Below are 26,428 nucleotides of genomic sequence, written 5' to 3'. Positions count from 1 at the left end.
TAATCTTTCTTTTTATCCTCTGCACTCCGTCTGCGAATCAAGAACCTTTATCTTTCCTTTTTCTCTTCTTTTCTATTTTCTCATTTTCCTTCTTTTTGTTGCTGCTCAGCTTGCTCCTCTTTATTTCTATCCTCTTCAACTCCCTCCTCTCTTTTTCTTTCGATCCTACTTTACTTTTCATCTCCTTTTCAATCACAATAGTTCTCTCTTTCGTTCTCCTCTTTTTCTCTTTTGATGTCAGTCAGTCAGTCATCCATTTCCTCTCCCCTCCTCTTTCTTCTAATTAATCGTTTTACTTTTTTATTTTCTGAACTATTTCTTCTTTCCCTCCTCCTGCTAGCAATTCAACACCCTGTATTTCCGTTTTTGTTTCCGGTATGGGAACATGAACACTGCATTTTAATCTGTAGAAAAAGCTCGAGCGTGAAATCATTTCTTGAAATGTTTATAACGCTTTTGAGAAATTGACGAATAGAGTTCCCTTGATGAGCTCTAAACGAACGTCTCATGTCAATATCATCCAATTGTCTTGCTAATCACGTTGTTGCATCGTTACCACAAAACATCAGCAGTTGATCATTCATTCAAATAATATGGCGAAATAGTTATCTGTAAACTTTATATGTTTATATTGCCGTATGTGAAAGGAGGGAAATGCGAAAATAGGACCAATCAAAATGATACATATGCAACTATAGCCATTTAAATCCTTCCAGTGACACACCACTAGACCTATAACATCAGTGATTTTCATGTTCGAATACATCCATCCTCAATCTTTATGAAATAATGGACAACACTAGCATTACCAATAGGAACTTCGTAATAAAAATGCTGTCCACCTTCACCAAGAACTCCGGTTTTCGCTTTATTGCTAGCTATGGGAGGGGGGGGGGAACGAAAAGTGACGTACATTGCTAAGGTTTTTTTGATAGTCAACTATTACCTAGTTTATTATGATCTCGGAGAAAACAGCCGCGCAGGCACGCTCGCAATACGCACACGCCTCACCCACACGCATGCACAGACAAAGCACACAAACATATACCATTACGTTCCGTTCCGATTCATTACAAGAAGTAATACAAGAGTACAAGCTGAACATGAGCCCGCTCTAATCTCGGCTGTGCTTTCCACATGATGTCTTCAGCGAGAAGAAATCACTACGCCACGTTTGTTTTGTCTACAGCCTGCTAAACTAGGCTATCCCACACAACGCGTCCCCGTTGCGGCTAATTTGTTATGGAAATAACCTAGGCTAACTGTGAAGTCATACAATCACATCCAATATCTAGAAATGTCACGATTCAGGTAAAAACTCAATTAGTCGGCTGACAGAGAAATCAATATTTTTAAAGGTCTTTCCAAAACATTTCAGTGAATACGGACGAAGTTGATAAGTAAGATCAAACATTTACTTGAAAGGGATGAGTAATCGATGTGTAATTGTTAAAAAAGAGCATGCATTGAAAGTAAAAGAAACAATACCTCAAACTGAAAGTATGTGCAAAAGTTTCTCATTTCATCGTAACAATGAAAGCGGTCTTAAGATCTTTTTTTTTTTCTCTCTTTTTATTTTTTTATGCAACCATAAAACAAACAAAGCACACAATAAAAACAATGTACAAATGTCCAGCCTATAGCATTAAAAAGGGTTCAGTAAACAAGTCACATTAAACTATCTGCCATAATGGAATAACACAAGAAGATGGATGTCTATGAGATACATGAAAAGAGAGGATCAACCCGATTTGATTGGAACTGTGGTGTTGAATAACTGCATATCAATACATCATCAGGCCCACGCCTTCACTGGGTTGCCTGTCTCACGACGTGTTGCCTAACGTGTTTCTCTCTCGATCCGAAACGATCAATTCAATGTCGCGCTTTGCTTCGTGTTCTCTCCCTTTCTAAAACAGTAAAATGTAGTTACATTGGTAATATTCACCGACTAAGATTCAAGTTTAGCCGAATTGTTAATTCCCTTAATTTCTTCACAAAAGCTGGCGTACACACTATCACGTGATTATGGCAACAAATACACACACTGACAATGATGGCTGATTTTTTTTTCATTGACATAATTTTGAATGAGCTTATGCGTTCATACACATAAAATTTAAGATTAACACACACACACACACACACACAGCACACACAGTCGCACACACACACACACACACACACAGTCAGAAGTGTTTCAACATATTCATATTATTGTGATCAAGCAAACGCCCTGAGAGAAAAAAATCCACCCTTTGTTCTTGATGTTGTTGCTGCTGTTTCTTTACCTTATTCACAGAATGCAGCGACGAAAGTCCGAGGCGACTTTGCAAGTTCCCGACCAAAGTTCCCGCCCCTCAGATGACAACAGTGGCGATAGTTCTCGTGAAGGTCAGGCGAGCAGTTCGGGCAGTAGTATGACGAACCATGCCATCAAACAGACAGCAGCAGTCACGGGCATTCTTAACCGCATGATTGACAGGAGTAAGAAAGTCATATATTAACCCCTTCTTTGAATTCACTACTTACTATTTTTACCGGTGGAAATAAAACAATAGTTAGATAACAAATGCATAACTGAAGACGGTACATATATATTCTTTTTAATATAAAGCAAAGTACTAGTTAACAGCTACAAAAACAATAGTAATAATGAGAATAATGATAATCATGATAATAATAAGAACAGAAATAATGTTGACAATAATAGTAATGATGATTATTGTTCTTATTGCCATTTTTATCATAATTATCATTATCATTAGTTTTATCATCATTTATCAGTCAAACACTGTGCTCTCTAGAAAGTACGCACCTTTGGGAGATTCGAACTGAGGACCCCGTTTTTGGAGACCAGAGCATCCTCCACTATACCACAGTTTTCCATCTTCCTTCTTTTCTCTCATTTTCCCACCCTCACGTGTATGTCTACACATACACATAGCCGATCTGTTTACATCTCTATGCGTTGAGATAGTAAGAAGCAGAATGCACATCCGCTTCCATCGGCGCCGCTCGGGGAAAATAACTCACGTCAGTTTTCTATTCTGATGCCACACAATCATTATAATGTGACTATAACTCCTCTTTCGTACCAAAGGTGTTGTTTTTTCGCCTCCTTTGGTACTGAACGTTTTGTTCGGGTGCCCTGGCTTAACGCAAGGAAATTTCACATGTCATTCTGTCGCCTTGCAGTAAGGTTTCCTCAGTGTTCACTGTAAACACTGTTTATCAGTTTATCAATTTATCAAGATGCAGTATGTGAGACTCATCTCACCTTATGTTTAAAAGTATATGAATATACTTTCACCTTCTGTCCAGCTGAGAGTCCAGCTGAGAATATAAATGTATTCAATTCATTACTCTATAAGTGTACTTTAGAATATGAAGGGTTTAATGATCTCTAGTACGTCGATATGATAAGAATCTCGTCAGCAATCCTACAGTGTCCTAGCTAGTTTTTTTTTCTTTTAATTCAAAATTGTCCCTAAACCAAACTCTATTGTTGGTGTTTAAGTAAGGGAAAAGTGGAAAAAGAGAACGAAAGAGTGGGAAATAGAGCGGAGTCGTCTGAGAAGGTGTTCAAAAAGGGTTCTAATCTCATTAGGTGGTTAGGAACGAAGCATTTATCAAGATAAAGTCCATCGTGTATGTAACTTTGGACACAACTGCGAGAGCTCAAGTGATTAATGGACGGTGCGATTTATAATGACTTATAGCGAACCAAACAATGCCTAATTGAGCATATGCAGCTGTATAAAGACAGCTTAATCAGCAGTATTTACCAGAAAATGAAGCATCACACCTTAGAAATGAAGTCTTTTCTTTCATTTAAATGCCTCCGAGGGACAGGAATCGTGAAAGATAATTGGCTTTGTGGACCGACTTTTGCACACAATTTGTCGCTTGATTTTTCGTTTTTTAATCAATCTCCTATTTTATGGCGTATGGCACATTCGTTGATTGACACGTCTGCTCTCTCCAGAATTAAATCTTGGCCCCCATTGAATGACACCAATGATTAATCAATGTACTTTCCCTTCTCTGACGTAACTCTGCTGAAGTCAAAATCTCATAATTACACCGTTTTCTTATTCCCAGGCTTGCGTCTGAATCTCGACTTTGCTATGTTTTCTACTGAAAATCGAAGCGTGCGGTTGGGACGAGAAAATACGACAAGATAATTAAGGATTGAGCGTAGTACTAGCTCTTTGCGTGAATTAAATTCTCATTTTGAATAAAAGATGTATGTAAAGATAACGAGTTGCCTTTATTTCTTGAGACCTCCCAAGGAATGATTTCAGATGTAAATGCGGACTGTGACTTTTGTGCATACAGCTCTAAATTCTTTTCAGAATGAAGTTAGTCTTATGTAACGCTCTGTAGTCATCGGTAACACAGCTAACTCCTCAACCTACCTCATTGGCAGATTCTGCTTGCTTGTGCTCTTGTTTCTTTGCTTGTTTGTTAGATTCTTTGATTAATACTTACTGTTGCACTGGGCGTCAGAGAAGGGGTAATTACTGTGGTGTTTATAATCATTTCCTTTTTTGATATCTGTATTTATATCTATATTTATATGTTTTTAAATATATACATCTATGTTTATTTTATATGTATAGATATATCCATATTTACATTATGTATTTATAGTCATATTCATATTCATATCTATGTTTCGATTCATATTCATGTTGAGTATTCAGTATCTCTTTTCACGAAAGGAAAAGTGCTAACAATGAAGTTAACAGTGAGTACACAAAATGTGTTTCTTCCATGTGATCAATGGAGGGCCTTCCTTTAAGTCTTTCCAGAGGGAGGGGTACTATTCCAATGTGCTGGAAACAACATGACATGGGAAGCACTTCCGCGCTTTAACATGACGGACTTTAAAGTGCAATGCGGTGTCAATCAATGGCTTATAATCATTCTAACCGTTTTCCGATATAGCCTTGCTTGCTCGGCTGAGCGTGATGGTCAGAGCAGATTAGATTTCATGGATTGATCGATCCAACAGGGCGACCGGGGGAGCTCTTCCATGGTTCCGTGGTATGAGATGGGGGTTTGTCGGGCATGGTGGGATCGATGTTGAATGAGACCCTGTTTGGCGCGACTCATCGACGAGGAGTATCAATTTCAGATGTCTTTTTTTTTTAACTTTGCTCATGTTTTATTTCTTGTAAGAAGTAGTTAAGTCGTGTCTCAGAAGTTTTTGACATGTGTATCTATTGCTCAAGGACCGTCGTCGTTATTTGATGCATTCAATTTCTTTTCTTCATCTTTCTATTTCAATTTTCAGAATTGTATTCAACTTCATTATTGACATTTTCTCAAAAGTTCTTGTCTTTATCAATATCCTTGTCGTTATTGTTATCTTTACTATCACTGTCATTACTACTGCTATTATAACTGCTGTCATTATTGTTTTATTTTCAGTATCATTATCATTGTTATTAGTACAGCGCTACCATTGCTGCAGTTGCTGCTGACGCCGATTTCATATACAATATGTCATTGAAAGTTTGTATCTGTAGCGTCGCTTCGTGAAGTTTAACTGACATTATTTCCATACTTCTTGCTTTAAATCCAAAAGCCAAAGAGACGAGTGAACTGAGGCACATCATCAACGAACTTCGCAATTTCGACAGTCTGGTGAGTTCGTTGCGGGGTTCAAACATCAATAAATACGCACCAAAGACATGCACATATAGCATTAATAGAAATAGATGTCATCGAAACAATAAGGTTAACATTTTGTAGGACAAAAGTGAACACTGACGACAAAGTGTGGTCACAATGAGTAGTCATCCGACTCTCATAGGTCACTGCCCTTATGACCAGTATACAGCGCTGGAGAGAAAATGATGCTTGTTAACTTACAATGTCTTTCCGTGTATAATATTATTATCGCCCCCCCCCCCCAAAAAAAGGGAAGGTCATATCATGCCAAGAGAATGTCAGAGTGTAAAACTAATGCTTGCACAACACAGCGTGATTGGTCGCAAACCACATAATTATGCAAAAATAAGATAAGGCGATGATGTCATTAAATCACAAGTCGTCCCTTGGTACCGTAAGTACATTGTGGGGATTATAATGCACTTTAGATAATGTGATATTAAAAGACACCTAAACTTCTCGGATGATAGTCTTTTTGTAACTTGCATTGACAAGATATTTACACACAGTATGGCTAGTGTGTCAATTTTACACTCGTGTTTATATAAACTAGGACTTTCAATTATTTACTACTTAAAAAAAAAGAAAAAAGAAACCAAAAATAACTCTATAAATGCCAGTTGTTAAAAAGATCTATTGCATTAATCGGGTAAATACATTGATTGTATGACATGCCATTTAAGACAAAATAACTATATACGGTGAGCGTGAGAATTGAATGAAAATTTGGGCTTCATTTCATAAAAGATGTTAGGGTGGAAACTCTTGCTGGAATGGCAACTTCCAATAGCAACAGCCAATCAGGAAGCTGGATTCTTGTCGTTACCATGACAATTGTCATTCCAGCAAGAGTTGCTATCATATCAATTTTTAATGAAATGGGGGCCCCGGTGTTCTTCAAGTACAAAGTATTTTGTACAGGGTGTTTTATTCTTTACTGTCCGTCCTGTGTAAAAAACAAAAACAAAACAACAACAACAACAGCAATAATTATAATCGTGTGTATTTTTGTCTTATTTTAGTGTGTGTGATTGCGAGTTAGGAATTCTTTGATAGCTGCACAAAATAATGACTCTCTACAGAATGGAGAGTAATATAATTCATCTAAAGTACATATCAGCCATGTCATGTCAGCAATTTTACTTATGTTTTTCTGTTGCCGTTTTTATGCCCAAGAGAGCCAACGCCCTCTAGCTCTTATACGAAGGTCTTGCCACTGTTATTTTCGCCATGTTTCTCTCTTCTTCTCTTGCAGGCTACGAGACAAAAGGTTGCCGAGCTGTCGAAGCGAGTGAGTTAGTCTATCCACTTTGATCCAATCGCTTTCAAGTGCAATTAAAAGCAACGCCAAAGTAACCGTTTTGTCACACAATAAACAACCTCTCAGAGATGGAGGAGAAAGGGGAAGCCAAACCAACTAACACTTATCACACCTCAACAAAATGCCGTCTCTTCTTTTCGCTATATCTTTTTTTTTCTCACTCTACTCTTCCTATACCCATCTCTCACTTCACGCTCAATAAAGCTGGTACAATCGCCAGTAGATTACTTGGTCTCTTCCTGTCCCGATTAATTCCTCGCGCCTGTTTAGACTGGGCATTGCAATGGATGCTACAGCTTGGTTTTCATTCATCATGGCGGCCGTGAAATGATAGAGCAGTGCCGTCGCACGGCATCGACGTTCCATTTTCCTAATAGAAAAGCGATCCGTGAGCGCGCGTGGAAAGCCCATCGTCCCTAAACCCCCCGCCAACGAGTGATTGCCTATCCGATTTAAACGCAGTTTCCGTCGCGCTGTCCTTTTAATTGCGCCACCGAGATGCTCGGCGCACCGACGGACTTCTCAAGTTTCACGCGCCGGCGATCTCCGGGATAGTCCGCCAGCGGAGCTCTCTTTCTATCTGCCCGGCTTCGATCCAAAACCAATCAACTTGATGAAAGTCGATGGAGATTTCGGAAGAGCTCATTTTGGAATCTTCTCATAACAACCCTCGATTGCAATGAGGCCAATTTTCTTCCAATTTCCACTTACCCCTTTCCGGCCCGATGTCGGTTTTGGAGTCTGATATCGCCACTTCTCAGGCGTCCTCCCCCCCCCCCCCCAACTCCCCATTCCCACTTGGCTTCAAGCTATCTGTCGTTGTCTGTTCGTCTGGTGTGTTCAAATCTAACGCTGACTCAGGTCTGCCCTTTTCTCTCTCTTCTCCACCCAGTATCTTCTGCTCAACTTCCTTTACTATATCCTCAATCGTATTTTCTTCGTTTCCCCTACATTCATGTCTCTCCATTCCTCCCTTTCCCTCTCCCTCTCTCTCTCTTTCTTTCTCTCTCTTACTTTCTCCTTTTCGCTCTCCATCTTTCTCTCTTATTCTCCTGTTTTTACGTATTCCTTTAAGGCCACCGCACACTAGAATGACTTTCGGTCACGCGACTAAGCGACTTTGGATCTGAAATTAACAAACGTGTTTATTGTGAGGCTATTGTGATATATTTCGGATCCAAAGTCTGTCAGTTGTGCGACAGAAAGTCGTATTGTGTGCGTTGGCCTTTATAATTCTTTACTTCTTGCCATGGTGAAAATATCAGTCAATGTAACATTCTACTTTCACCGTTATCGTACAAAGAAGGGGGTAACCATATTTTTCATCCTGCTCACATGATATTGTTCTCTACACATGCAGTATTTTGATACATCTTGAATGAATCATTTTCGATGTCTTTTTCCTCTCTTTCCCTCTCTCCCTCTCTCTCCTTCTCTATCTCTTTCGTTCTCCCTCCCTTTCTCCAAATCTAGGTACCTCTCTTACATTTACTTTTAATTCCTGTCCTGCAGCACCATAATTGTAATGCAAATTCTTACCCAAGTATGTTTATTTTGCTCCTCATTCCTCCACGCGGAAATAGTGTGATGACCTGAAGAAACAGCTGTGTGAGCGCGACGGTGAACTTAAGCGCGCTCTTCGCCGCATCAGCGAGTTGGAGAGCCGTGTGGAGAGTAAACTGCGCCATGGACCACTTGGGCGTGGACGCCCCAACGGAAGTCACCAGAAGCGCATGAACCTCGGCCGCCTGGCGCTCACCAACCTGAGACGGAGCAACAGCATGGAGAGCAGCGGGGATGACTCGTCGAGCATGTGGGCCAGTTTCGACGCGGAGGACAGCGGTCCTAGAATCCTGATCACCTTGTCATCGGAAGAGAAGTCGGGTTCGACACACGACGGCAATGCGAGGACGGGAAATGGGCGGACGGTCAACGGTAATCGGTGGGCGCGCACCATGGTCGTGCCCGGCATCTGCCTCAACGGAGTGATGCAACAGGAGCCGACAGAATTCGAACTTATCCGATTTGTCGGAGACAACGCAGACTTCGACCCGAACGACCGAATGCTGCTGGAAGAGATGGCGAACGGTGGAGATTACGCGAGCGAACGCCGAGACGTTCTCTACAGTGATCTGCAATCGTTGTCTTCAAGAAGTTACCTCGATTCGAATCGAATGTCGGCTGAATTAACGGACGCTTCATGCTTCAGCGATAACTCCATTGACAGTGACTTTTGAACAACACTGGACGATTAAAACACACTTCTTTTTCTTCCTCCGAATTTGCACGAATATATTCAGCTGCGAATTAATTAAACACTCATTCAGAGAATTATGATTCCCTTCTTTTGGGGGACAGATTTAACACACTCAGTAATCCAATACTTTATAACTCTCAACAAAATGTATGGTGATAAGACCTATTTGACATTTGCGTTAAGCGATTTTGGCAGATATAAACTTGCAAATGTATTCAGTTCTTTCGCAATGCATACGTTGTATGAAATATACCATGTATTGATTGTTTGAGGTTAAATATTATGTATATTTTCCAGGGGATCAATTAAGTGAGTGCAACAGATATGTGGAAACAAAATCAGCATCCAGTGACGAAAATCGAAGAACACTTTTGAGCGTCATTGGAATGTATAGTCAATATCGTTATCTTCCGCTACCGACGCTGGCGCAAAGTTCTTCATTTTTCTGCACAAAAAGAGAAAATAATATCATTCTTAATTGAACGAAGTATTTTGCGCTTCATGTATAACGGAAGCATGCGATCATTTCTTTGCTAATTATTTTGAAGGGGAAAGTAATCTTCCTCTCTTAAGAGAAAAGCAAAGTTCATATCTGTTTCACAAAGATGAATGAAGGGCCAATGCGACGTAAATGGCGTCACAGTTAATTGACTGACAGACCAATGTCAAATCATTTGGAAGTGCCGAAATTAGATAAGCAAGTAAACAAGGGGGGGGGGGGCGCTGTCCTTGACTGACCTGTTGTTGATGGTTAAGTTGAGATATCTTCAAATTCATGAAATTCTTCCGTCGAGATGTTTTCATTGCAACTGATTTACGTCGATGTAGGGCAATTTGTCAATCAGCTGCATTGAGATATCTTATTACATGTTTCCTTCGTTTTCACCGAGCATGCGAAAATCATTATGTTTTTTTTCCAATTTCAATTATGATTTATTTCTACAACTTTTTTCCCCAAGAATACAATGTACCAACGAAAATATTATAACATCAGAGATGAAGTGTTTAAACAAAATTGATAAATCATGTAGAAACAAAATTCAGTAACAGTTGATATATTTGTTGCTTTTCACTTTCATGATACGTTCCACCTTGCAGGGGCCGACACAATATACATACAAAACCAACACGACTAACAAACTGTTCCCAGTGATTTACTCGCAAAAAAAAAGGGGGGGGGGTCTTATTTCGCTTATTTTTGTCAATCTGTCCCCTCCCACTTCCATTTCAATCCATTTTCCTGTAAAATCAGTTACTGATACTCTTCATCACGCCATTTGTTGATAAGCAAGAAGTTGGTTGATTATGAGAGAAAGGGCGCTTAAGTGGAGGAGCGTCACATTTATAAATTGTCCTTCTTTTTTGCGGTTACTTTTTGATTTCAAAGGATAAAACTGAATTGCAAGTTCCTACACACCCCAAACACATAATTGTCTCTCATTATTTATTTTTTTTTCTCACACATCCGATCAGTCCATATTCCCGCAAAGTACTTTCGCCATCTTTAAATGCATAGGAAAACTCAAACACAATCTTTTTGACGTAACGGCACTCACAGATGTTGGATGTTCGCACAAGCAAGACGTATTGCAGACAGTGTGCTTCTGACAGTGTGGAGCCGTACGAAAAAGAAAACAAAGAAGGTCTTTATCACATTGCCATTTTTTCGTTAAACACGATTTATCCTTCTTAGCAATTCAAGTATACATATTAAAAATGAGCGATCAGATTTCCGGTAAGTTTTGATTGGTGTCAATAGGTGAATTGTAAATTTTTCGAAGCCAGTTTTGACATTGCACTTCTTTAGTGGAGATCCGTGCCATTCATGTATTATTGAACTAAGCGCCGATTCGAGCAACCTTCTTCTCATTGGTTTTGTGTGTGTTCGACAATCCTTGACCCTATTCGGTTTAATATTGTGACGAGACGAAATAAACACGTTGTAAGGCGATCTCTTCCCTTTATGTTAACTCGGACACGGAAACACGATCATGTTTTCCTTTCAGCATCGTTCGCGCACGTCTTGCAAACTTCAGTTAAGTCACAACCATGCAACTATAAGAAATTTGGCGTGTCTGGACAGAATCAATAATTCCGCTTTGTTTACTTTATTCAACGAATGCATACATTTAACTAGCACGTCCGACTAGGAAAACATTGGATGAAAGTAAGGACACAATGGTATACCTACCACAAACATGACATACATTGCGTCAGGAAAAAAAAAAAGGGAGCTGTCTAACTTCATATCATGTAGTTAAGCCCAAGAAGAAATAACTTCATTACAGTTTGAATTTTCAACTCACCCAACATAAAACATGAATGATATCCTACCCCATCCTGGGACGACAGAATATGCATTTCTTTTTCAGGAAAAGAATCAAAGAATACTTCCATTTAATACTCATTAGTACACGGGCTCAGTGGTTTTAGCTTGATTTCTTTTAGGCCACGCGTCGTTTCAAAAAGTTAAACAGGGTGGAAAAGAAAGATACTCTGAAAGGGACAGAAATGAAACATACCACGTACTGTCAAACCGCCCGGTTTGAAACCAAAGGGATAAGATTCGGTTTGAGAGTGCGAACAATTGCGAACATGGCATGAAAAAAAAAATACAATTTAAGTGGGTCATTTGTCAAAAACATGTAAAGATGTACTAAAGAGATATGATGAAAATGTCCGTCCTCTTGTCTCAAATGTAGTCCCACGTTTTGTATCATGCTTCACTATATTTTTGTCATAAAGATGTGTTATCATAATGTTGTATTTATCGATGAAATTTATTGTTACCAAAGAGCAATAAACACGGTGCAATGACTGTTGCTCGCTCGAGATTCCAATCAATTTTGTGTCTGTGTATTTTTTTTTTCGATTAAACATTGGTACGTAAAATCTTATGTCAAGTTTCGAGGGCTATTGTTTCATATGATCATTTTTAAATTCATCCGCATAGTCAGGATATGTATAGTGTATATGTGTATGTTGTTTTTTTTTTATTTATATGTTTTATTTCGAAATCACATGAAATCACAATATTTACAAATAATCATCAATCAGCAAAAACGAGAAAAAGAAAAAAAAAGAAGAAAAAAAGTGACAAGAGCAATTCAGAGATAATATAAAAAGAGAACCATGTTTATAATATAGACATATATATATATATATATATATATATATATAGAGAGAGAGAGAGAGAGAGAGAGAGAGAGAGAGAGAGAGGGGGCCTTTACATTGTACACATATATTTTTGAGTGCTTGTCTGTCTGTACGAGTATCGCTTAGTGTGCTATTGAATATCACCTGTGTATGCATTGCATGCATGCAAAAGCAGTCCAAACTCTGATACACACGAAATTAAAAAGAATGAATGAATAAATGAATGAATGAATAAATAAAGATTTTCCAATTCAGCAAAATAGAGTCACTGGGCAAATGCAACAAGCGTTGTACTATAGCTTGCAAAAATGCAAGCGAGGAAAATGATATTGATATGTAATTAGCTACATTCTGAAAGGTGAATGCCATTCTTGGAACACTTAATTTTTTTTTTTTTTGTAAACAAGAGGTATTGTGGAAATCTGATATAGCATTTCAACCTGTCAAAAACCAAATGGAAGAGACCTTTTAAGTTAATAAGTGAAAACAAAATTGCTTCATTCATTTACAACAGTACCGAGCCATAAAAAATTGTAGAAATAGGGCCGATTTGCGATAATAGAGCTCGTAAAGTCATCTGGGTTAATATTACTGAAATCATACAAGTTTCTGCTCAGTTTTCTACGACTCAGACAAGCACTGTTTGTCCCGAACTTCTTCTTAGTTGGGTGGCGTCCTTTTATCCTCCTCATGAACGCATCGTTCTGCTTTTCTGCCCCTTTTCTCATCTCGCTTTGCAAGTGGTACTCAGATTTCCCCTGCGTACAATGGTGCCCTAATTGACTTTAAACTGCTCGGGAACCGGAGGCGGGCTCGCTCCCCCGCTGCGCGCGCTAAATTGGTTTGAACGCATCCGACCCGGGGTTGCTCGGTGATACCGTTTGTCGGCCGGCGAGTACAAGGCATATCTAGTGGAATTATCATTATGGGGAGTCTTAGAAAGATAGGATTTTCTATTCTTCTCCGACAAAATGAAAATCAATGTGCATTCCTTTAAAGCCAAGTCCGACGTCCGAGTGCGACGGTCGGTAGAAGGAAGACTTAGTGGTTTAGTGTGGCGCCTTCAGTGTATTGACCTGTAGGACTGAACTCTCCGATCATCAGAAGATAAGTGTTCTGAGAGAGGGAGGTCAAAAAGGGAGAAGGGAAAGGTATGAATTTGCTATGATGCCATGCAGGGTACCAAAGATGGAAAGCATTTTTCTTTAATGTAAACAAAGGGTTTAATGCAACTGGGGTTTCTTAGGCACCATTTGTAGGCCCCTACATCTTCCATAACCTCTCTTGATTTTTTTTTTTTTTTTTTTTGCATTTCTCTACTGATCGAAACCTCACTTTCCGTACAAGTTGGACACAATATCACTGATGTTTAGAATAATGTTGAAAAAGATGATGATAATGTTTATGATACGTGTAACAATGACTATAATGGTTTTGATAACAACAATGTTATGACGATCTAAGGCAGAGGTAAAGCAGATACCAATGAAAACTTTCATTAACCGTTTTCCGCAGCATCGTCATTGAGTATATAAAATTCTATGTATTCATAAAGCATGACCAGTTGATTTTCTCGTACTGTATTGACTTGTTTTGATAACTGAAATATCCAACACATTTAAGGGGCTTATTCTTGTATATATGTATATATATATATATATATATATATATATATATATATATATATATGTATATATATATATATATATATACATAGATAAATACATACTTACACTCTTAAAAAGAAAAGGATAAATCAGCATTTTAAAAGGGGCGTGGAGTGACAGCGTTTTAAAATTGTTGTATTTACCCCTTTTCTTGCTGTATCTAGCACATCTAACTGTTGGATTCAGCTGGATAAAAGGGTGAACATTTAAAAAACGCTGTCACTCCTCGCCACTTTTAAATGTTGATTTACCCTTTTCTATTTAATAGTGTACATACATGTTTACTTACGCAGACATGTATACAGCGCACACATGCATGTGTAAACGTAATCTGGTGTGTGTGTGTGTGTGTGTGTGTGTGTGTGTGTGTGTGTGTGTGTGTGTGTGTGTGTGTATTTTACGTGTTTTCACATAATCTGTACTTCTTGATTATTGTTTTATTTTGCATTGGTTTTGGGTGTGTGTGTATGTGTGTGTTTGTATAAGTGCGTCAAACGAAAAGTAAAATGTATGTTTCTCAGTTGCATTGATACATAGTGGATCAATGTTTCGTGGTACCATGGTGGCGAGGGAAATAGCAGGGTATTTGGGGCTTTAATCCACAGCAGACAATCCGGGTAACATTAGTAGGCTACCGAAGCCTGCGACCCGCCGCATTATGAGCATCTTGGAAGAAACTTTCGATCGGACTTGATTAATCAAAGGAACACCGCCCCGATCCCCTCCCCGAAACTAAATGGCGACATTTTGGGAGGTAGTGGATCATCACCCACCCTTACGCATTGTCACTGGCTGTAGGCTTCCTTTTCGCTGCCACTGACGTGGAAAAAATGTGGCTCGATTCGGGGAGATGATCATGTGACACGGCTATTTGTAAGATGCACACAAACACAGTTGCGCTTTTTAGATTTCTCTGGTATTTCTTGTCTTCGTTGAGAAAAAGTATCTTCAAAGCTTGCTCCATCTTACTAGAATGCCATTCATATTTGGTGACATGTTGGCATATAAAATTTATCTAGAACTTATACGTGTGTATAGATGTACGGTACATATATACAAATATAGGCCCGAATTCACGCAGATGGTACAATTATTGAAACCATGGACAATTTGTATTGGGCGCCAAGTGTCACATGGCCTATTTCAATACGAAATCAGTCATTTCGTCGACGAAATGTTGTCATAGTCACATGTTGCCGTAGTGTTTTGGTTTTATGTTTTTTTGTTTGTTTGTATATATGTTTGTATGTTTGTTTGTTTGTTTGTAAAATGTGATTTAACCACCTGGTAATGATATCATCCCATAAAAATGGTCTACTGCAATGACAATGAAGAGGACGGGCACATTCACATACTTAAGACTTTAGTCCAGTATAACATTTTCAAGCGCTTGGTTAACCAAGTTTTAATGTTTGTTTGCTTGTTTGTTGTTGGGGTTGTTGTTGTTGTTGTTTTTTTTTTTGAGGGGGAGGTTAACAGTAAGGAGTTTGTTTGAAGTACATTCATAGCTGTTAATTGAATGCAATTCGAAACAGAAAAAAATACAAAAAATACTGTTATGATATGATGGGGTATTGGTGGGATGATGTATCATTATCCCTCTTGCACTTGCAAATGTGTGAGAAGCTCAGATCCTTTTGTGATTTTTTTTTTTTGTGTTTCCAATAAAAATTTTAGACAAAGCGTTTCTCTATTTTTTTAACTTCAATGCACATGAAGGACAGGGATTTTATAACATCCGGCCTAATCAATAATTATACATAATTATTTGTTGACTATCAAGTAGTATTAGAGTGCAGTGATCAACTTACTATGTCATTGGTTAAGGTTGGTTACTGTAGTTTTGTGGTGACACCAATTTGCAGAATTATAAGAGGTTGTCTTCATTAACAAGTCCTTCAGTTCTAAAAACACTTTCACAGGTAATTGAGAAGAGTAATTCTCTTTACGTAAAAGAGGGAATAGTTTTATTTTCTGAAATAGTTTTTGAGGACTTCACTGATGCCATTAGACAGTAAATTTGATTATTTTGGGTTTTTTTTTTCTTCATTGAACTATGCTAGGAATTATGACATATACCGTCTTCGAAGCATGCATTATGATTTACTTCCTATGTAATTCTACACCACCCATAACTAATTCTCTCTCTTTTATTAGCAATCGATTACAATACATGCACAGCTAGAATGAAGATATCCTGTTGAGATTCAGGTATTCACTTAGCTCCTCTGTTCTAATGGCGGACATCACTTCCTATTCTGTGTTCTTGCACGAATTGAAAGGAAGCGATGTAACGGTTTCAATCATCGGGCCCACTATCTTTCAATTACCTCGGAGTAAAATCTGAAGAACAGTCTAACAGACCAATACTCAACTGTCGAGCAATTCGTCTCTCAACTACGTGACAGACTCTCGATTTCGTGATCTGAAAAGTAGTCTTCATTATCGTCTCGAAAAGTCATTCTTGTTCCCAAAGCTGGTATCCACAGGTTTCACTTTCTCTGATTTTTCTTATCCGCAGTTAAATTGATTCCACTGATTGTTTATGAATCTTGTCCTCACCTTTTCTTATTCTTTCTTAATGATTTTTGTACTCCCCCCCCCCGCTCTCCTTTTTCATTTCCATTTTCCACGAGTAGGCATTTTCTAAACAAGTGTACATGTTACTTTGTTTGTTGTATGCCACTGTTTATACACTTGTGGTGAATGCATAAGAAGTTGTTCTAGCATGCACAAATTGTCAATTCTTCAACATTTATTTGCAGAGAGAGAGAGAGAGAGAGAGAGAGAAAAGAGACAGACAGACAGAAAGACAGACAGACACAGAGAGAGAGAAAGAGAAAGAGAAGGAGAAGGAGACAGATAGGAGATTATCTCAATTCTTTTTCCGTAGTTTCTAATCCATGCCGGTGGCCTTGCAGATCTGAAATGTCAATTGTTGTTAGTGAATACCTCCTGATGAGCGCACTCAATAAAGATAGTCAAACTCTAAAGAGCTTCTCGGCGCGGGCGCCACCCCTTTCCACCGCAAGAGATAAAAGGTTGTGGGTTTTGCTGAAGAGGAAGAATGAGGAAGGGGGGAAAAGAGCATCGATAACCCCGATAGACTGTAGAGGTGTCATCGGACATTATGAGCTCTTGACGGAGATAATTAGATGGCGCCTGAAGAGAGGTGCGCCCACGACCCCCTCTCCATCAATGGCTACCCCCTTTTCTGCCCCCGCCCCTCCTTACGCGCTCTTCCCTCCCAAATGGGATTTTACTTTTCAACTTTTCCCTGGACCACAATGTCCACTACTTATCCAATTAGCCACTCATGCTAATGAAGTGACCAAGCGAGCCATTGTCCAACCCCCAGGGAACCTTTTTACAACAAAGATCAAGTATTTGGGGCATTATTTACGCCAGGACTACGAGGGTAATCTTCCTGTCACCGTTCTTTCTCTCTTCATCAGAGTCTTATTTTGTTCCTTCCAATAATGAATTGGCCTTTCACCCGATGATTACTTTTCAAACACACAGAAATGTTCTCCGTTTCCACTCACTTTCAAACTGTACTGCTGACGACTGTCCATATCGAGGACAATTCCAATACCTTACCATACAATTCTCTCTGGATTTTTTTCTTCTTGTTCCTTAGTTCTCTCACTTCCTCTCTTTACTGTCTTCTGTCTCTGTTCATTTTTCTTTCTTTCGTATCATTACCAGTTCTTCATCAGAGGGGAATGAAAAATATCATACAGATATTGACTTACCAGAGGTGGAATATAACATTTGAGATCCTCGCGGGAAGTTATATTTTTGTCGAGGATTATTATATTTTTCCGAGACAAAAATATAACTTCCCAAGGGAAATTAAATGTTATATTCCTACCGAAGGAAAAAGTCAATATCTGTTATATTATATGACCTACAGTACAAGAAATAAACTGCTGTATAGGCCCTAAAGCAAAACGACTAGGCACTAGGTCTAGAAACACTACTCCTTTTCGCAGTCATATTCATGAACGCGCGTACCGCATGACAACAGTGCGCTAGTGCCAGTGGTATTCAATCGAGCCACAAGTAACCTTCATACGTAGATCTAACTCCGATGGCTTTCACGTAGGCCTACCGGGAATTCGTTCTTCCGGCGTGGAGTACGACTGTTGCCTGTTTATCACATACTGAGTAATTTCTAGAACAGTCGTTAATCAATCGTACGTAGGGCCTAGTTTCGTAGCGGTAGAGCTAGATTTTGTAATGAGAGATGTAAAAATTGTAGAAGACTAGACCAAATGCCGCTTTTGGTCTGGGTAAAGCGAGCTTGTTGACATAACATTTGTTTGTGGTGATGTATGAGAATGTGAACTTTCTGATAATGTAGGGCCTAATCTCTTCTGCCTGCGGTCACTGGTACAAGAGCTGTTTAGACTACGGACCTGGCCCTGGTCCAGGTCCTGCGCTAGTACAAGTAGCATAAAAACTTACTCAGTTCAGGCTCTGGTAATGTAATGGGAAATCCTTTGGCTTTCCTGTCACGACTGTCTAACATTGATTGGAGTAGGAGGCTCTATAGCAATCAGGACAACAATTCTTTCTCTCTCACAAGCGAAGGGCAGCTGCTCATCAAAGCTGCCATGCCAGTTTGACGAAAACAAATCAGTTGCAATTTCGTAATTCGCGCTTGCAGCAACGTGCAGTGTACTAGCGTGTGACGTGTCAGTGTGATGCTCATTTAATACCGCTAGCGCATTCTGTTAAACGTAAGTGGTGTAATGGTGCGTGTGGTCGGTCGACCGGTCACGATTACATTCGTAAGTATGTGTGTGTGTGTGTGTGTGCAAAGCGTCTCTGTGTATGTTGCGCGCATCATAACAATTGATTTTTTTATTACGTCACCCCTCCAGATATAACGCCATTTGTTTAACGTAGTCGCTGTTATATTCCATGATTGTACGTAATTTACGTCATGTTATGAAATATAACGCTTCTCATCCTTGTGAACATGGTCACGTGACAGCATTTTGACCAATCACACATTGGTATCTATATAGGTCATATAATATAATTATATACACATGTGGATGAAATAAATACAACAAATTAGAAGAACACATCAGTGAATTTTTGAGGAAAATCGGATAATCCTTTCAAAGGTTTTGAATTATTACTTATCATAAAAGTTTTACTGCAGCTATCGCTGAACGAGAAGATTACTACAGTTTGAGACGTCACGTATGAAGAAAAATATTTGGAAAATATCAAGAAAACTCAACAAAACGTCAATTTGCATGAAAAGTATACATTTCCTCGAATTGTTTCTGACATATATGTTTAGAGTATCATCATTTACCCTGCTTTCTGAAAGAGGTATATACAAGTAAACTGCTCTCTCGTTGTGATAGAAAAAGTGAAAATATATTCCAAAGTGTGCAGTCGATTCACAGGAAATATGTACGATTGCAATTAGACACCTCGAATACTGGATCAATACTATGGTTGCAAGTGAATGTTGTTTTTGCGCAGTGTTGGAACGACGGAAAACAAAGCATCACTTCGTATTCGACATTTATTTTTATCAACTATGATCAGACAGTGTGATTCAGACCAGTTTATGCGTTAATGTCATAAATCCACTCTTCGGTCATTCCAGAGTTCTCTGTCTTGTCTGTATAGCGTTACATGAGAGACATTGTTTGAGACGTCACGTATGAAGAAAAATATTTGGAAAATATCAAGAAAACTCAACAAAACGTCAATTTGCATGAAAAGTATACATTTCCTCGAATTGTTTCTGACATATATGTTTAGAGTATTATCATTTACCCTGCTTTCTGAAAGAGGTACAAGTAAAGTGCTCTCTCGTTGTGATAGAAAAAGTGAAAAAAGGAATAAGATTGGGACAGAGCGATGTACCCCAGTAAATGTTTCGGTGTGTTTTGAATAGCATTCTTTGACTGTTTTCAAAAATTGCAAGGATTCTTGAACGCCCTCTATCATCAAGGCCCACGTGACCATACTCTTAATATTACTTTTAGTCCCTAGCCTCCCTAACTAATTTCCTGGACAGGCAAAAGAGATGAGTGGCATCGTAGTCATCCACCACTATGACGGAGGGGAAGCTTTAGGACAGGGGTATACACCAGATGCAGTTGTGACCATCTATTGTCTACAAGTTCTGCAGATAAGATAGGAACTTGACATCTTCCCTCTCCTTTTCGTTTCAGAAAGAAGTAGCTTCCTCGCCAGGAGCAGGCATCCAGTTCATTCTTAGCCGTTCCCTGCCCCTCCCACTCCTCAACTGCCATTAACATTTATAATGATGAGGTAATTAGATAAATACACCTCGGGTTTGTTAATCCTATACGAGTTTGATGGCTAGGGAGGAGCATGTCTGGGTTTAGCCCCTCGGCAGAACAAGGGGGCATCTCAAGCTAATCCCCCGCTCTTATCCGTGTCGCTTTCTGCCTAGCTAATGATAATGGCTTTCAAGCTGGAAATAACGGCCCCTCGGACAACAAAAGGGAAGGCAATTATTCTTGACTGCCTTCGTCTCAAATAGCCCATCTCAAGCAATGGTCATCCGGTCGATACGCCAGCCTTTCCTTCTCAGAGTCTTAATGGCATTCCAATGCATATGTAGAGTATAAATGCGTTCGTTCATTATTCTATCCTTTAGCCTTATCCACGTATTTGTGTGTGTGTGTGTTTTTTAAGTTATTTGGTGTTTACTGAACTCCTTATTTATGTCAAAAAGTTTCTTCAAGACAATTTGCCTGTCTGACTTCAGTATTTGTCATAAAAGTCACAATCAACAGCTTTTGTATTTCAGTTCACAGTATTTTTCACGACTGAAATGTGTATTCAAATGTCCATGTGCAAGATTATGACATTTCTTGAAATGACGTCATTGAAATGAAGTAACTCGTTTCTAATTTCTGTGCAAAAAAAAAAAATCTTTAGATGGTAACTTGCATTGTGTGTAAACTGTTTTTATGCATGTTTCAAGCAGGATGATATCACGAATGGCTGCTTTTTAAGTTTCTTTCTGAGTTACGTTTACGATTTGTTTTTGTTCAAGAGATGACAGAGAAAGATCAAACAAGCAAAATATTGAAATTTCATTTGAAACGTCTTTACTTGTTTAGATAAAACTGCGATGTCAGTTTTAATTAATAATTATAAAAATCACATGGGGAGCTGATGTTATGACTCAACAACTCTCACATTGATTAGTAGGCCTACATATGAAACATGATCCAAACACTATTTTCGGTCAACATCTATTTTCCCTTAAAAGTCATAATATCCATCTTCCTAAACTTTGATTATGAAAAAGTCGAGTCTTTTTGTATTTAATCAAAAAAAAAAAAGGAAGTAAGTGGAACATTAAAAAAAAAAAAAGTGGTGTGAGCTGACCGTCAGTGGAAGACATCATCATTATTTAATCTAATTTGCCCGAATGATAATTTATTGTGAACAATATCATCGTTTCGTGCAACGAAAGAAACTCTAAGTTTCTTTCATTTTCTCTTATGATTCTCTTTCCGATTTTATTGCAATTTCTACCCAACTATTTGTATCATATTGCTTCGTATTATTATGAATGGTGCGTCACTTTCACTAAGTGTAGTGCACCACTTCTGATAAAGAGCAATATAGCGTGGCACAGACAAGTGATGGTCGGATTCCCTCACATCGGTCAGATTGGTAATGGTGTTTTGCGAGCGCTAATTAACAGGAACTCAAATCCGCACACATTACGCAGACTAGTGACGTTAATACGGCCTCTACCTCTTTCCTCAAACGAATGATGACTACGAATGTTGCCTGATAGCATCAATCGATTTCAAACCCGAACTCGCTCACGCCATTGTCACAGTGTTACACAGATTGGCCTATCACTATTCGTTTGGCGAGAGGATAATGTGTTCTCATTTCATTGCCACATTAAACATATCGATATTATCGACGAAATATGGTCGCCAACAAACTGCGATGTCGCTACAAATTATCCCTTTTGTTTCATCAACAAATTACAACATGACAAATACGTTCTCTCTTGTTTTGCAGGGAGATAAAAAAAAGTGAGATAGGTTGATAAAAAGAACAGTACATAATGAACCCCTTGTATCGGGCCAATATAATGCAGAGGTTATGTTAAGCCATGAGAGTAATGATGTTTATTGCTGTGGTCAGTTTCATTTATGTCCAGTTCGTAGCCTCTCCTGACTAATTGCCGAATGTCTGACCAGTGGTCATTGATGTCCAGAAATCGATGCAATGCATACTGCTCGGTTTCAATTACTTAAGTCGACACCCAAAAGCCAATATGTGCGTGCAATTAGCACATGTTATTATCAACTTGTTCCATAGTCCGCTACATGGGTATTGCGTGGGGTATATGATTGCTGCCGGCATTGAGAATGCGTTTCATGTTCTACGCTATTGTCTGCTGAGGTGAAGTAAGGTTGCTAAAACCAGCTCTTCGCGGCTATCAGCCGTAGCTGGCATTTTAGGAAACAATTTCAGAAATTACCATCCACATTTTCTATTCATTCTTTTTTTTTTCACCATATTTTTCTTCAAAATATAGGTCTTTATTGTAGGATTTTAATTTCGTATTTCCGATGTTTCAGATTTAGATAGATTACTTGATGAGGAATAGAATTTGCTGTTCATTTCTTCCAAGACTTGACTCTCGCTTTGTCGGTTGATTTCTTTGGCCATCAAAAGCAAACTCATTAAGTGTTGCGTCCTTGATATGTGATTGCTTGGACTGTCGAATACAATTACCCCATGAGAACTCACAGAAGTGCCCTGTGGCGATGAACGGAATCTAATTCGATGAATAAGATATAATTCCTATTCTTCGGAGAAAGGCAGGACAAATCATGAAAATGATAATTTGAAAAACTTTACAAGCAAGAATGGATAATCATTTCAGAGAGGGGAAAACTCTAAGTGCACTGTTGGATCTTTCAGACATAGGTTATAGGGGTGTCTTGTATAGTGAACTTGTCCGATGGTATCCTAACAAATCTGCATAATTTAGAGGCACCTGTAATTAAATCACACGCATAACTGACATACAGCACATCCAATAAGGCGATAACGCGCCACTAAATCAATAAACTCCTAACCATTACTTCACTGTTTGCAACAACCATTTCCGATAGTGGGTGAGATCCGTCCCAAAGTGATGATGCTCCCTATGCCATTCGTGTTTACCAGAACGGGCCCCTAATCATCGTAACAAGTTACTGATGGCCCGAAGACGAAGCAATCCTCACATTTTCCCGCGGTTATGGGATATATTTCCCTCTTAGCTACCCACCGTTCCGAAAAAAACAATCAGAGAAACGAACTAATTAATTACAAACGACCCCGGGCAAGTACAGAGTACTGCGCGAATAATGCCTCGCGATTTCGCGCCATATTTTTCAGCTGTCGTTCTAATTAATCTCCCGCCGAATTACCCTGATTGATCAGCGCAGACGGTCGTTTGGCGTTATCATACAGATATGACAAGGCCGTCATCATTCTCCCGACCGGCGCTTCTTCTTCTTGCAATATCCCCATAAAGTCTCCTTACCTGCAAGATTCATTAAGGGGTTTGGGCTCGCCATTACTCGTCATCTTCCTGTTTAACGAATCACCGCCATACTTCTCTTGTCTTACTTTTCTTTGTTGTCTTATCTCAATTCTCATTTTCTTGATTGGAAAATAGTGGCTAATGATAGGTTTAGGATTTCTCGCGCAGGATTACTGCGCCTTTTTTTCCCCCTCCCTCGAACCCGTGACCGGAGCCGCGGTCTTCCATCCCCGGCTCCGGCGCGGGTCCATGATCCGTCTTGACGCAAATGGCGGAGAGCGATTTCGCGGAGAAAACTTGTCCGTTCCCGTAGCTCAATCACCAAATTAATCCATGGTGAAATATGGGCATCGGGATGGGTAGTAATCAAGAGACATCCAAGCTTGTATCACGACGCATATATCAAGTCCTCCCGTAAACGAACGGCGAGGAAATAGAACCACTGATTGGTATTTAAACTCTACAATCATATGCTGCGTGTTGCCAGGAAGTTTACATTCGAGGCGTTTTGGTCTGCTCAACTTTTACAACTTGATGTGCAGGCGCTGGCTCCATCGTTGTATATAGAGGCAAGCCATGAAATGAAGGGATATACACTAACACGACACATAATTCAAAAAGGTTTAATTTCGAAATGGTCCGTGTTTATGGTGTGCGGCGAATGGGGAAATTCAGAGTCTATTACCTTCTTCCCAAGATAAATATGATGTCAACCACCAATCACGCTTTGATCCGGGTAGGAAGACGTGGAGACTAATATAGAAGAGAAGAATTTCTCAGATCTTGCTCAATTTATATTTTGACCGATTATCTGTCTCTGATTGATTAATCAATGATCCTGGAATAAGAATTCGCATGTGACATAACAGTGAGGTCGGGGAATATATGTTTTATATCATTTGCAGGACAAACAAAAATTACCAGTCGGATGATCTTCGCAACTATGAGCACTTACGTCATAATAGAATGCTAGAATGAATGATTAAACAAATAATATTAATTTTTGTAGTCTGTGACACTCTAATCATCATGTTATACAATAGACCCTACTTGGTACTCTGCCCGACAAGACAAAACGCTACTACTTTTATTATCATGGCGACATAAACTCACGCAATATGTGGAATGACGATAATTTCAGGAGTTTTACGTGTTATTGAAGTAATGCACAAAGAGCAAAGTGTTAACCAATATTGCACACACACCGATCATAACATATGCGTGCAAGTTTTAAGATTGATTATAACAACTGTGACTTTGACAACTTTTATGTCTAAGTTATTCCAACTGAAGGAAATATATATGGCCTTTGCCGCAGTTTATACCCATCTCATCTTGAAACGTTAACCAAAAAAGAACCAAAAAGATTATTAACCTGACACAGCCAATTGTTACATTGCAGGGATAATTGATTATCTCAGAATTCAAGTAGAATCTACTCCACTTTTAGGCATTGGCCTCAATATGAGAGTAATAAAGTGACACTTTAAAAGTTAAAATCAGATAGGGATAAGAAGGTTATGTACAGATTTCGTGAGGGTCACGTATTCTCACCCCAAAAAAAAAAACCACAAAAAAACCCTCAGATATTGGACGCAATCACGTGATGCCAACTTAATGACGTCATGATGCCATCGCCTTGAGATTCTCTTATGTAAATGCATACAAATCGTCACTCAGTCCTATACCTTTGCCTTTCTAATGAAGTGAAACATGGACGAATCGTGTGATCCAAATCAGACTTTTGAAGAGTTGTAACAATTAATCAAAGGTGACTTTACAGGAGGCTGAGTTATTGTTTGAACTTTGAATTGACATAATTTTGACATTATTTTACACAAATTAATGGGAAAATCGTAAAGCGAGGACATTATCTCATTATCCTATTTGTACAGCATGGTTGCAACGAATATCACAGTTGTATGATAACATGTGGAGTTTTTGAGAGTTCCATTTTTTTTATTTCTTGTCTGAATTCACTTAAACGTAAACCATTCCATTTATTCGACTTTAGTATGCAGTATCAAGTTATTTTGAACATGGAGATGGCCGTAAATTGTCAAACTTTACTTACAGCTCTTTGATACAAACATTATTTGGATCTGTTGTTCTACACAGGTTATGACGGAGTCGTTACACCCTCTATCAGCATAATTTAGTACTGGAATAAATGGGAACATTTTCCTCAATTGTAATTTGTCACAAGTTTTGTATCTGATATGATCCTTATTTTAGACTGTAATGAGTTATGATAAGCATATTTTTTGTTGTTGATGTTTGTTTTGTGTCATTTTGTCAGTCATCTCAACTATGTTCTACACTGTCATTTTCGTTTATATTCTTTCAACAATAACAAAAGAATATTCTTCCCATATCTACTATAAGCAGTTTTATCTTAATTTGGTGGGTCTATTGTTTAAATTATGTTGCCTCTGTTTCAGAATTTATCTACATAATATCATTTTTCTCTTTTTTTTTGACGAGGGGAAGAGCGGAGATTGGAAAGTTGACTTTGAAATTATAAAAGTAAAACATTGACAAGTGTATTTATACAATGCTCGCTCAATTAACCGGAGAAGCCAGATGGTACTTTGAGCATTCTGCGCAATCTTGTCATGATATGTGATCGCAGTGTAACCAAGGAGGTATTACGCGAGATAGTACCTCTTTGGCGTATAACTATGGTAGTATTCAAACTGTTGCTAGGTTACGTCCGCCTGACTGCATGAAGTACTGAATAGAACACCATCAATTTTACCTTCATTCCA

General features: G+C 38.8%; 1 protein-coding gene across 1 annotated transcript in view; it reads left to right on the top strand.

Moving 5' to 3' along the window:
• LOC140231154 (cyclic nucleotide-gated channel alpha-3-like) overlaps window positions 1–9,240 on the top strand; it is a 42,887-nt gene extending 33,647 nt beyond the window's left edge. The window contains exons 16-19 of the mRNA XM_072311304.1: window positions 2,303–2,487; window positions 5,597–5,655; window positions 6,938–6,973; window positions 8,587–9,240. Coding sequence (XP_072167405.1) covers window positions 2,303–2,487; window positions 5,597–5,655; window positions 6,938–6,973; window positions 8,587–9,240 — 934 coding nt within the window. The remainder of the gene's footprint in view (window positions 1–2,302; window positions 2,488–5,596; window positions 5,656–6,937; window positions 6,974–8,586) is intronic.
• Window positions 9,241–26,428: the final 17,188 nt, after the last annotated feature.

This window comes from Diadema setosum, chromosome 1 (genome assembly GCF_964275005.1).
Source record: "Diadema setosum chromosome 1, eeDiaSeto1, whole genome shotgun sequence".
In the NCBI taxonomy this organism is placed as follows: domain Eukaryota; kingdom Metazoa; phylum Echinodermata; class Echinoidea; order Diadematoida; family Diadematidae; genus Diadema; species Diadema setosum.
The sequence above is the reverse complement of the archived record's forward strand: the minus strand, read 5'-3'. Positions and strand labels throughout refer to the sequence as shown.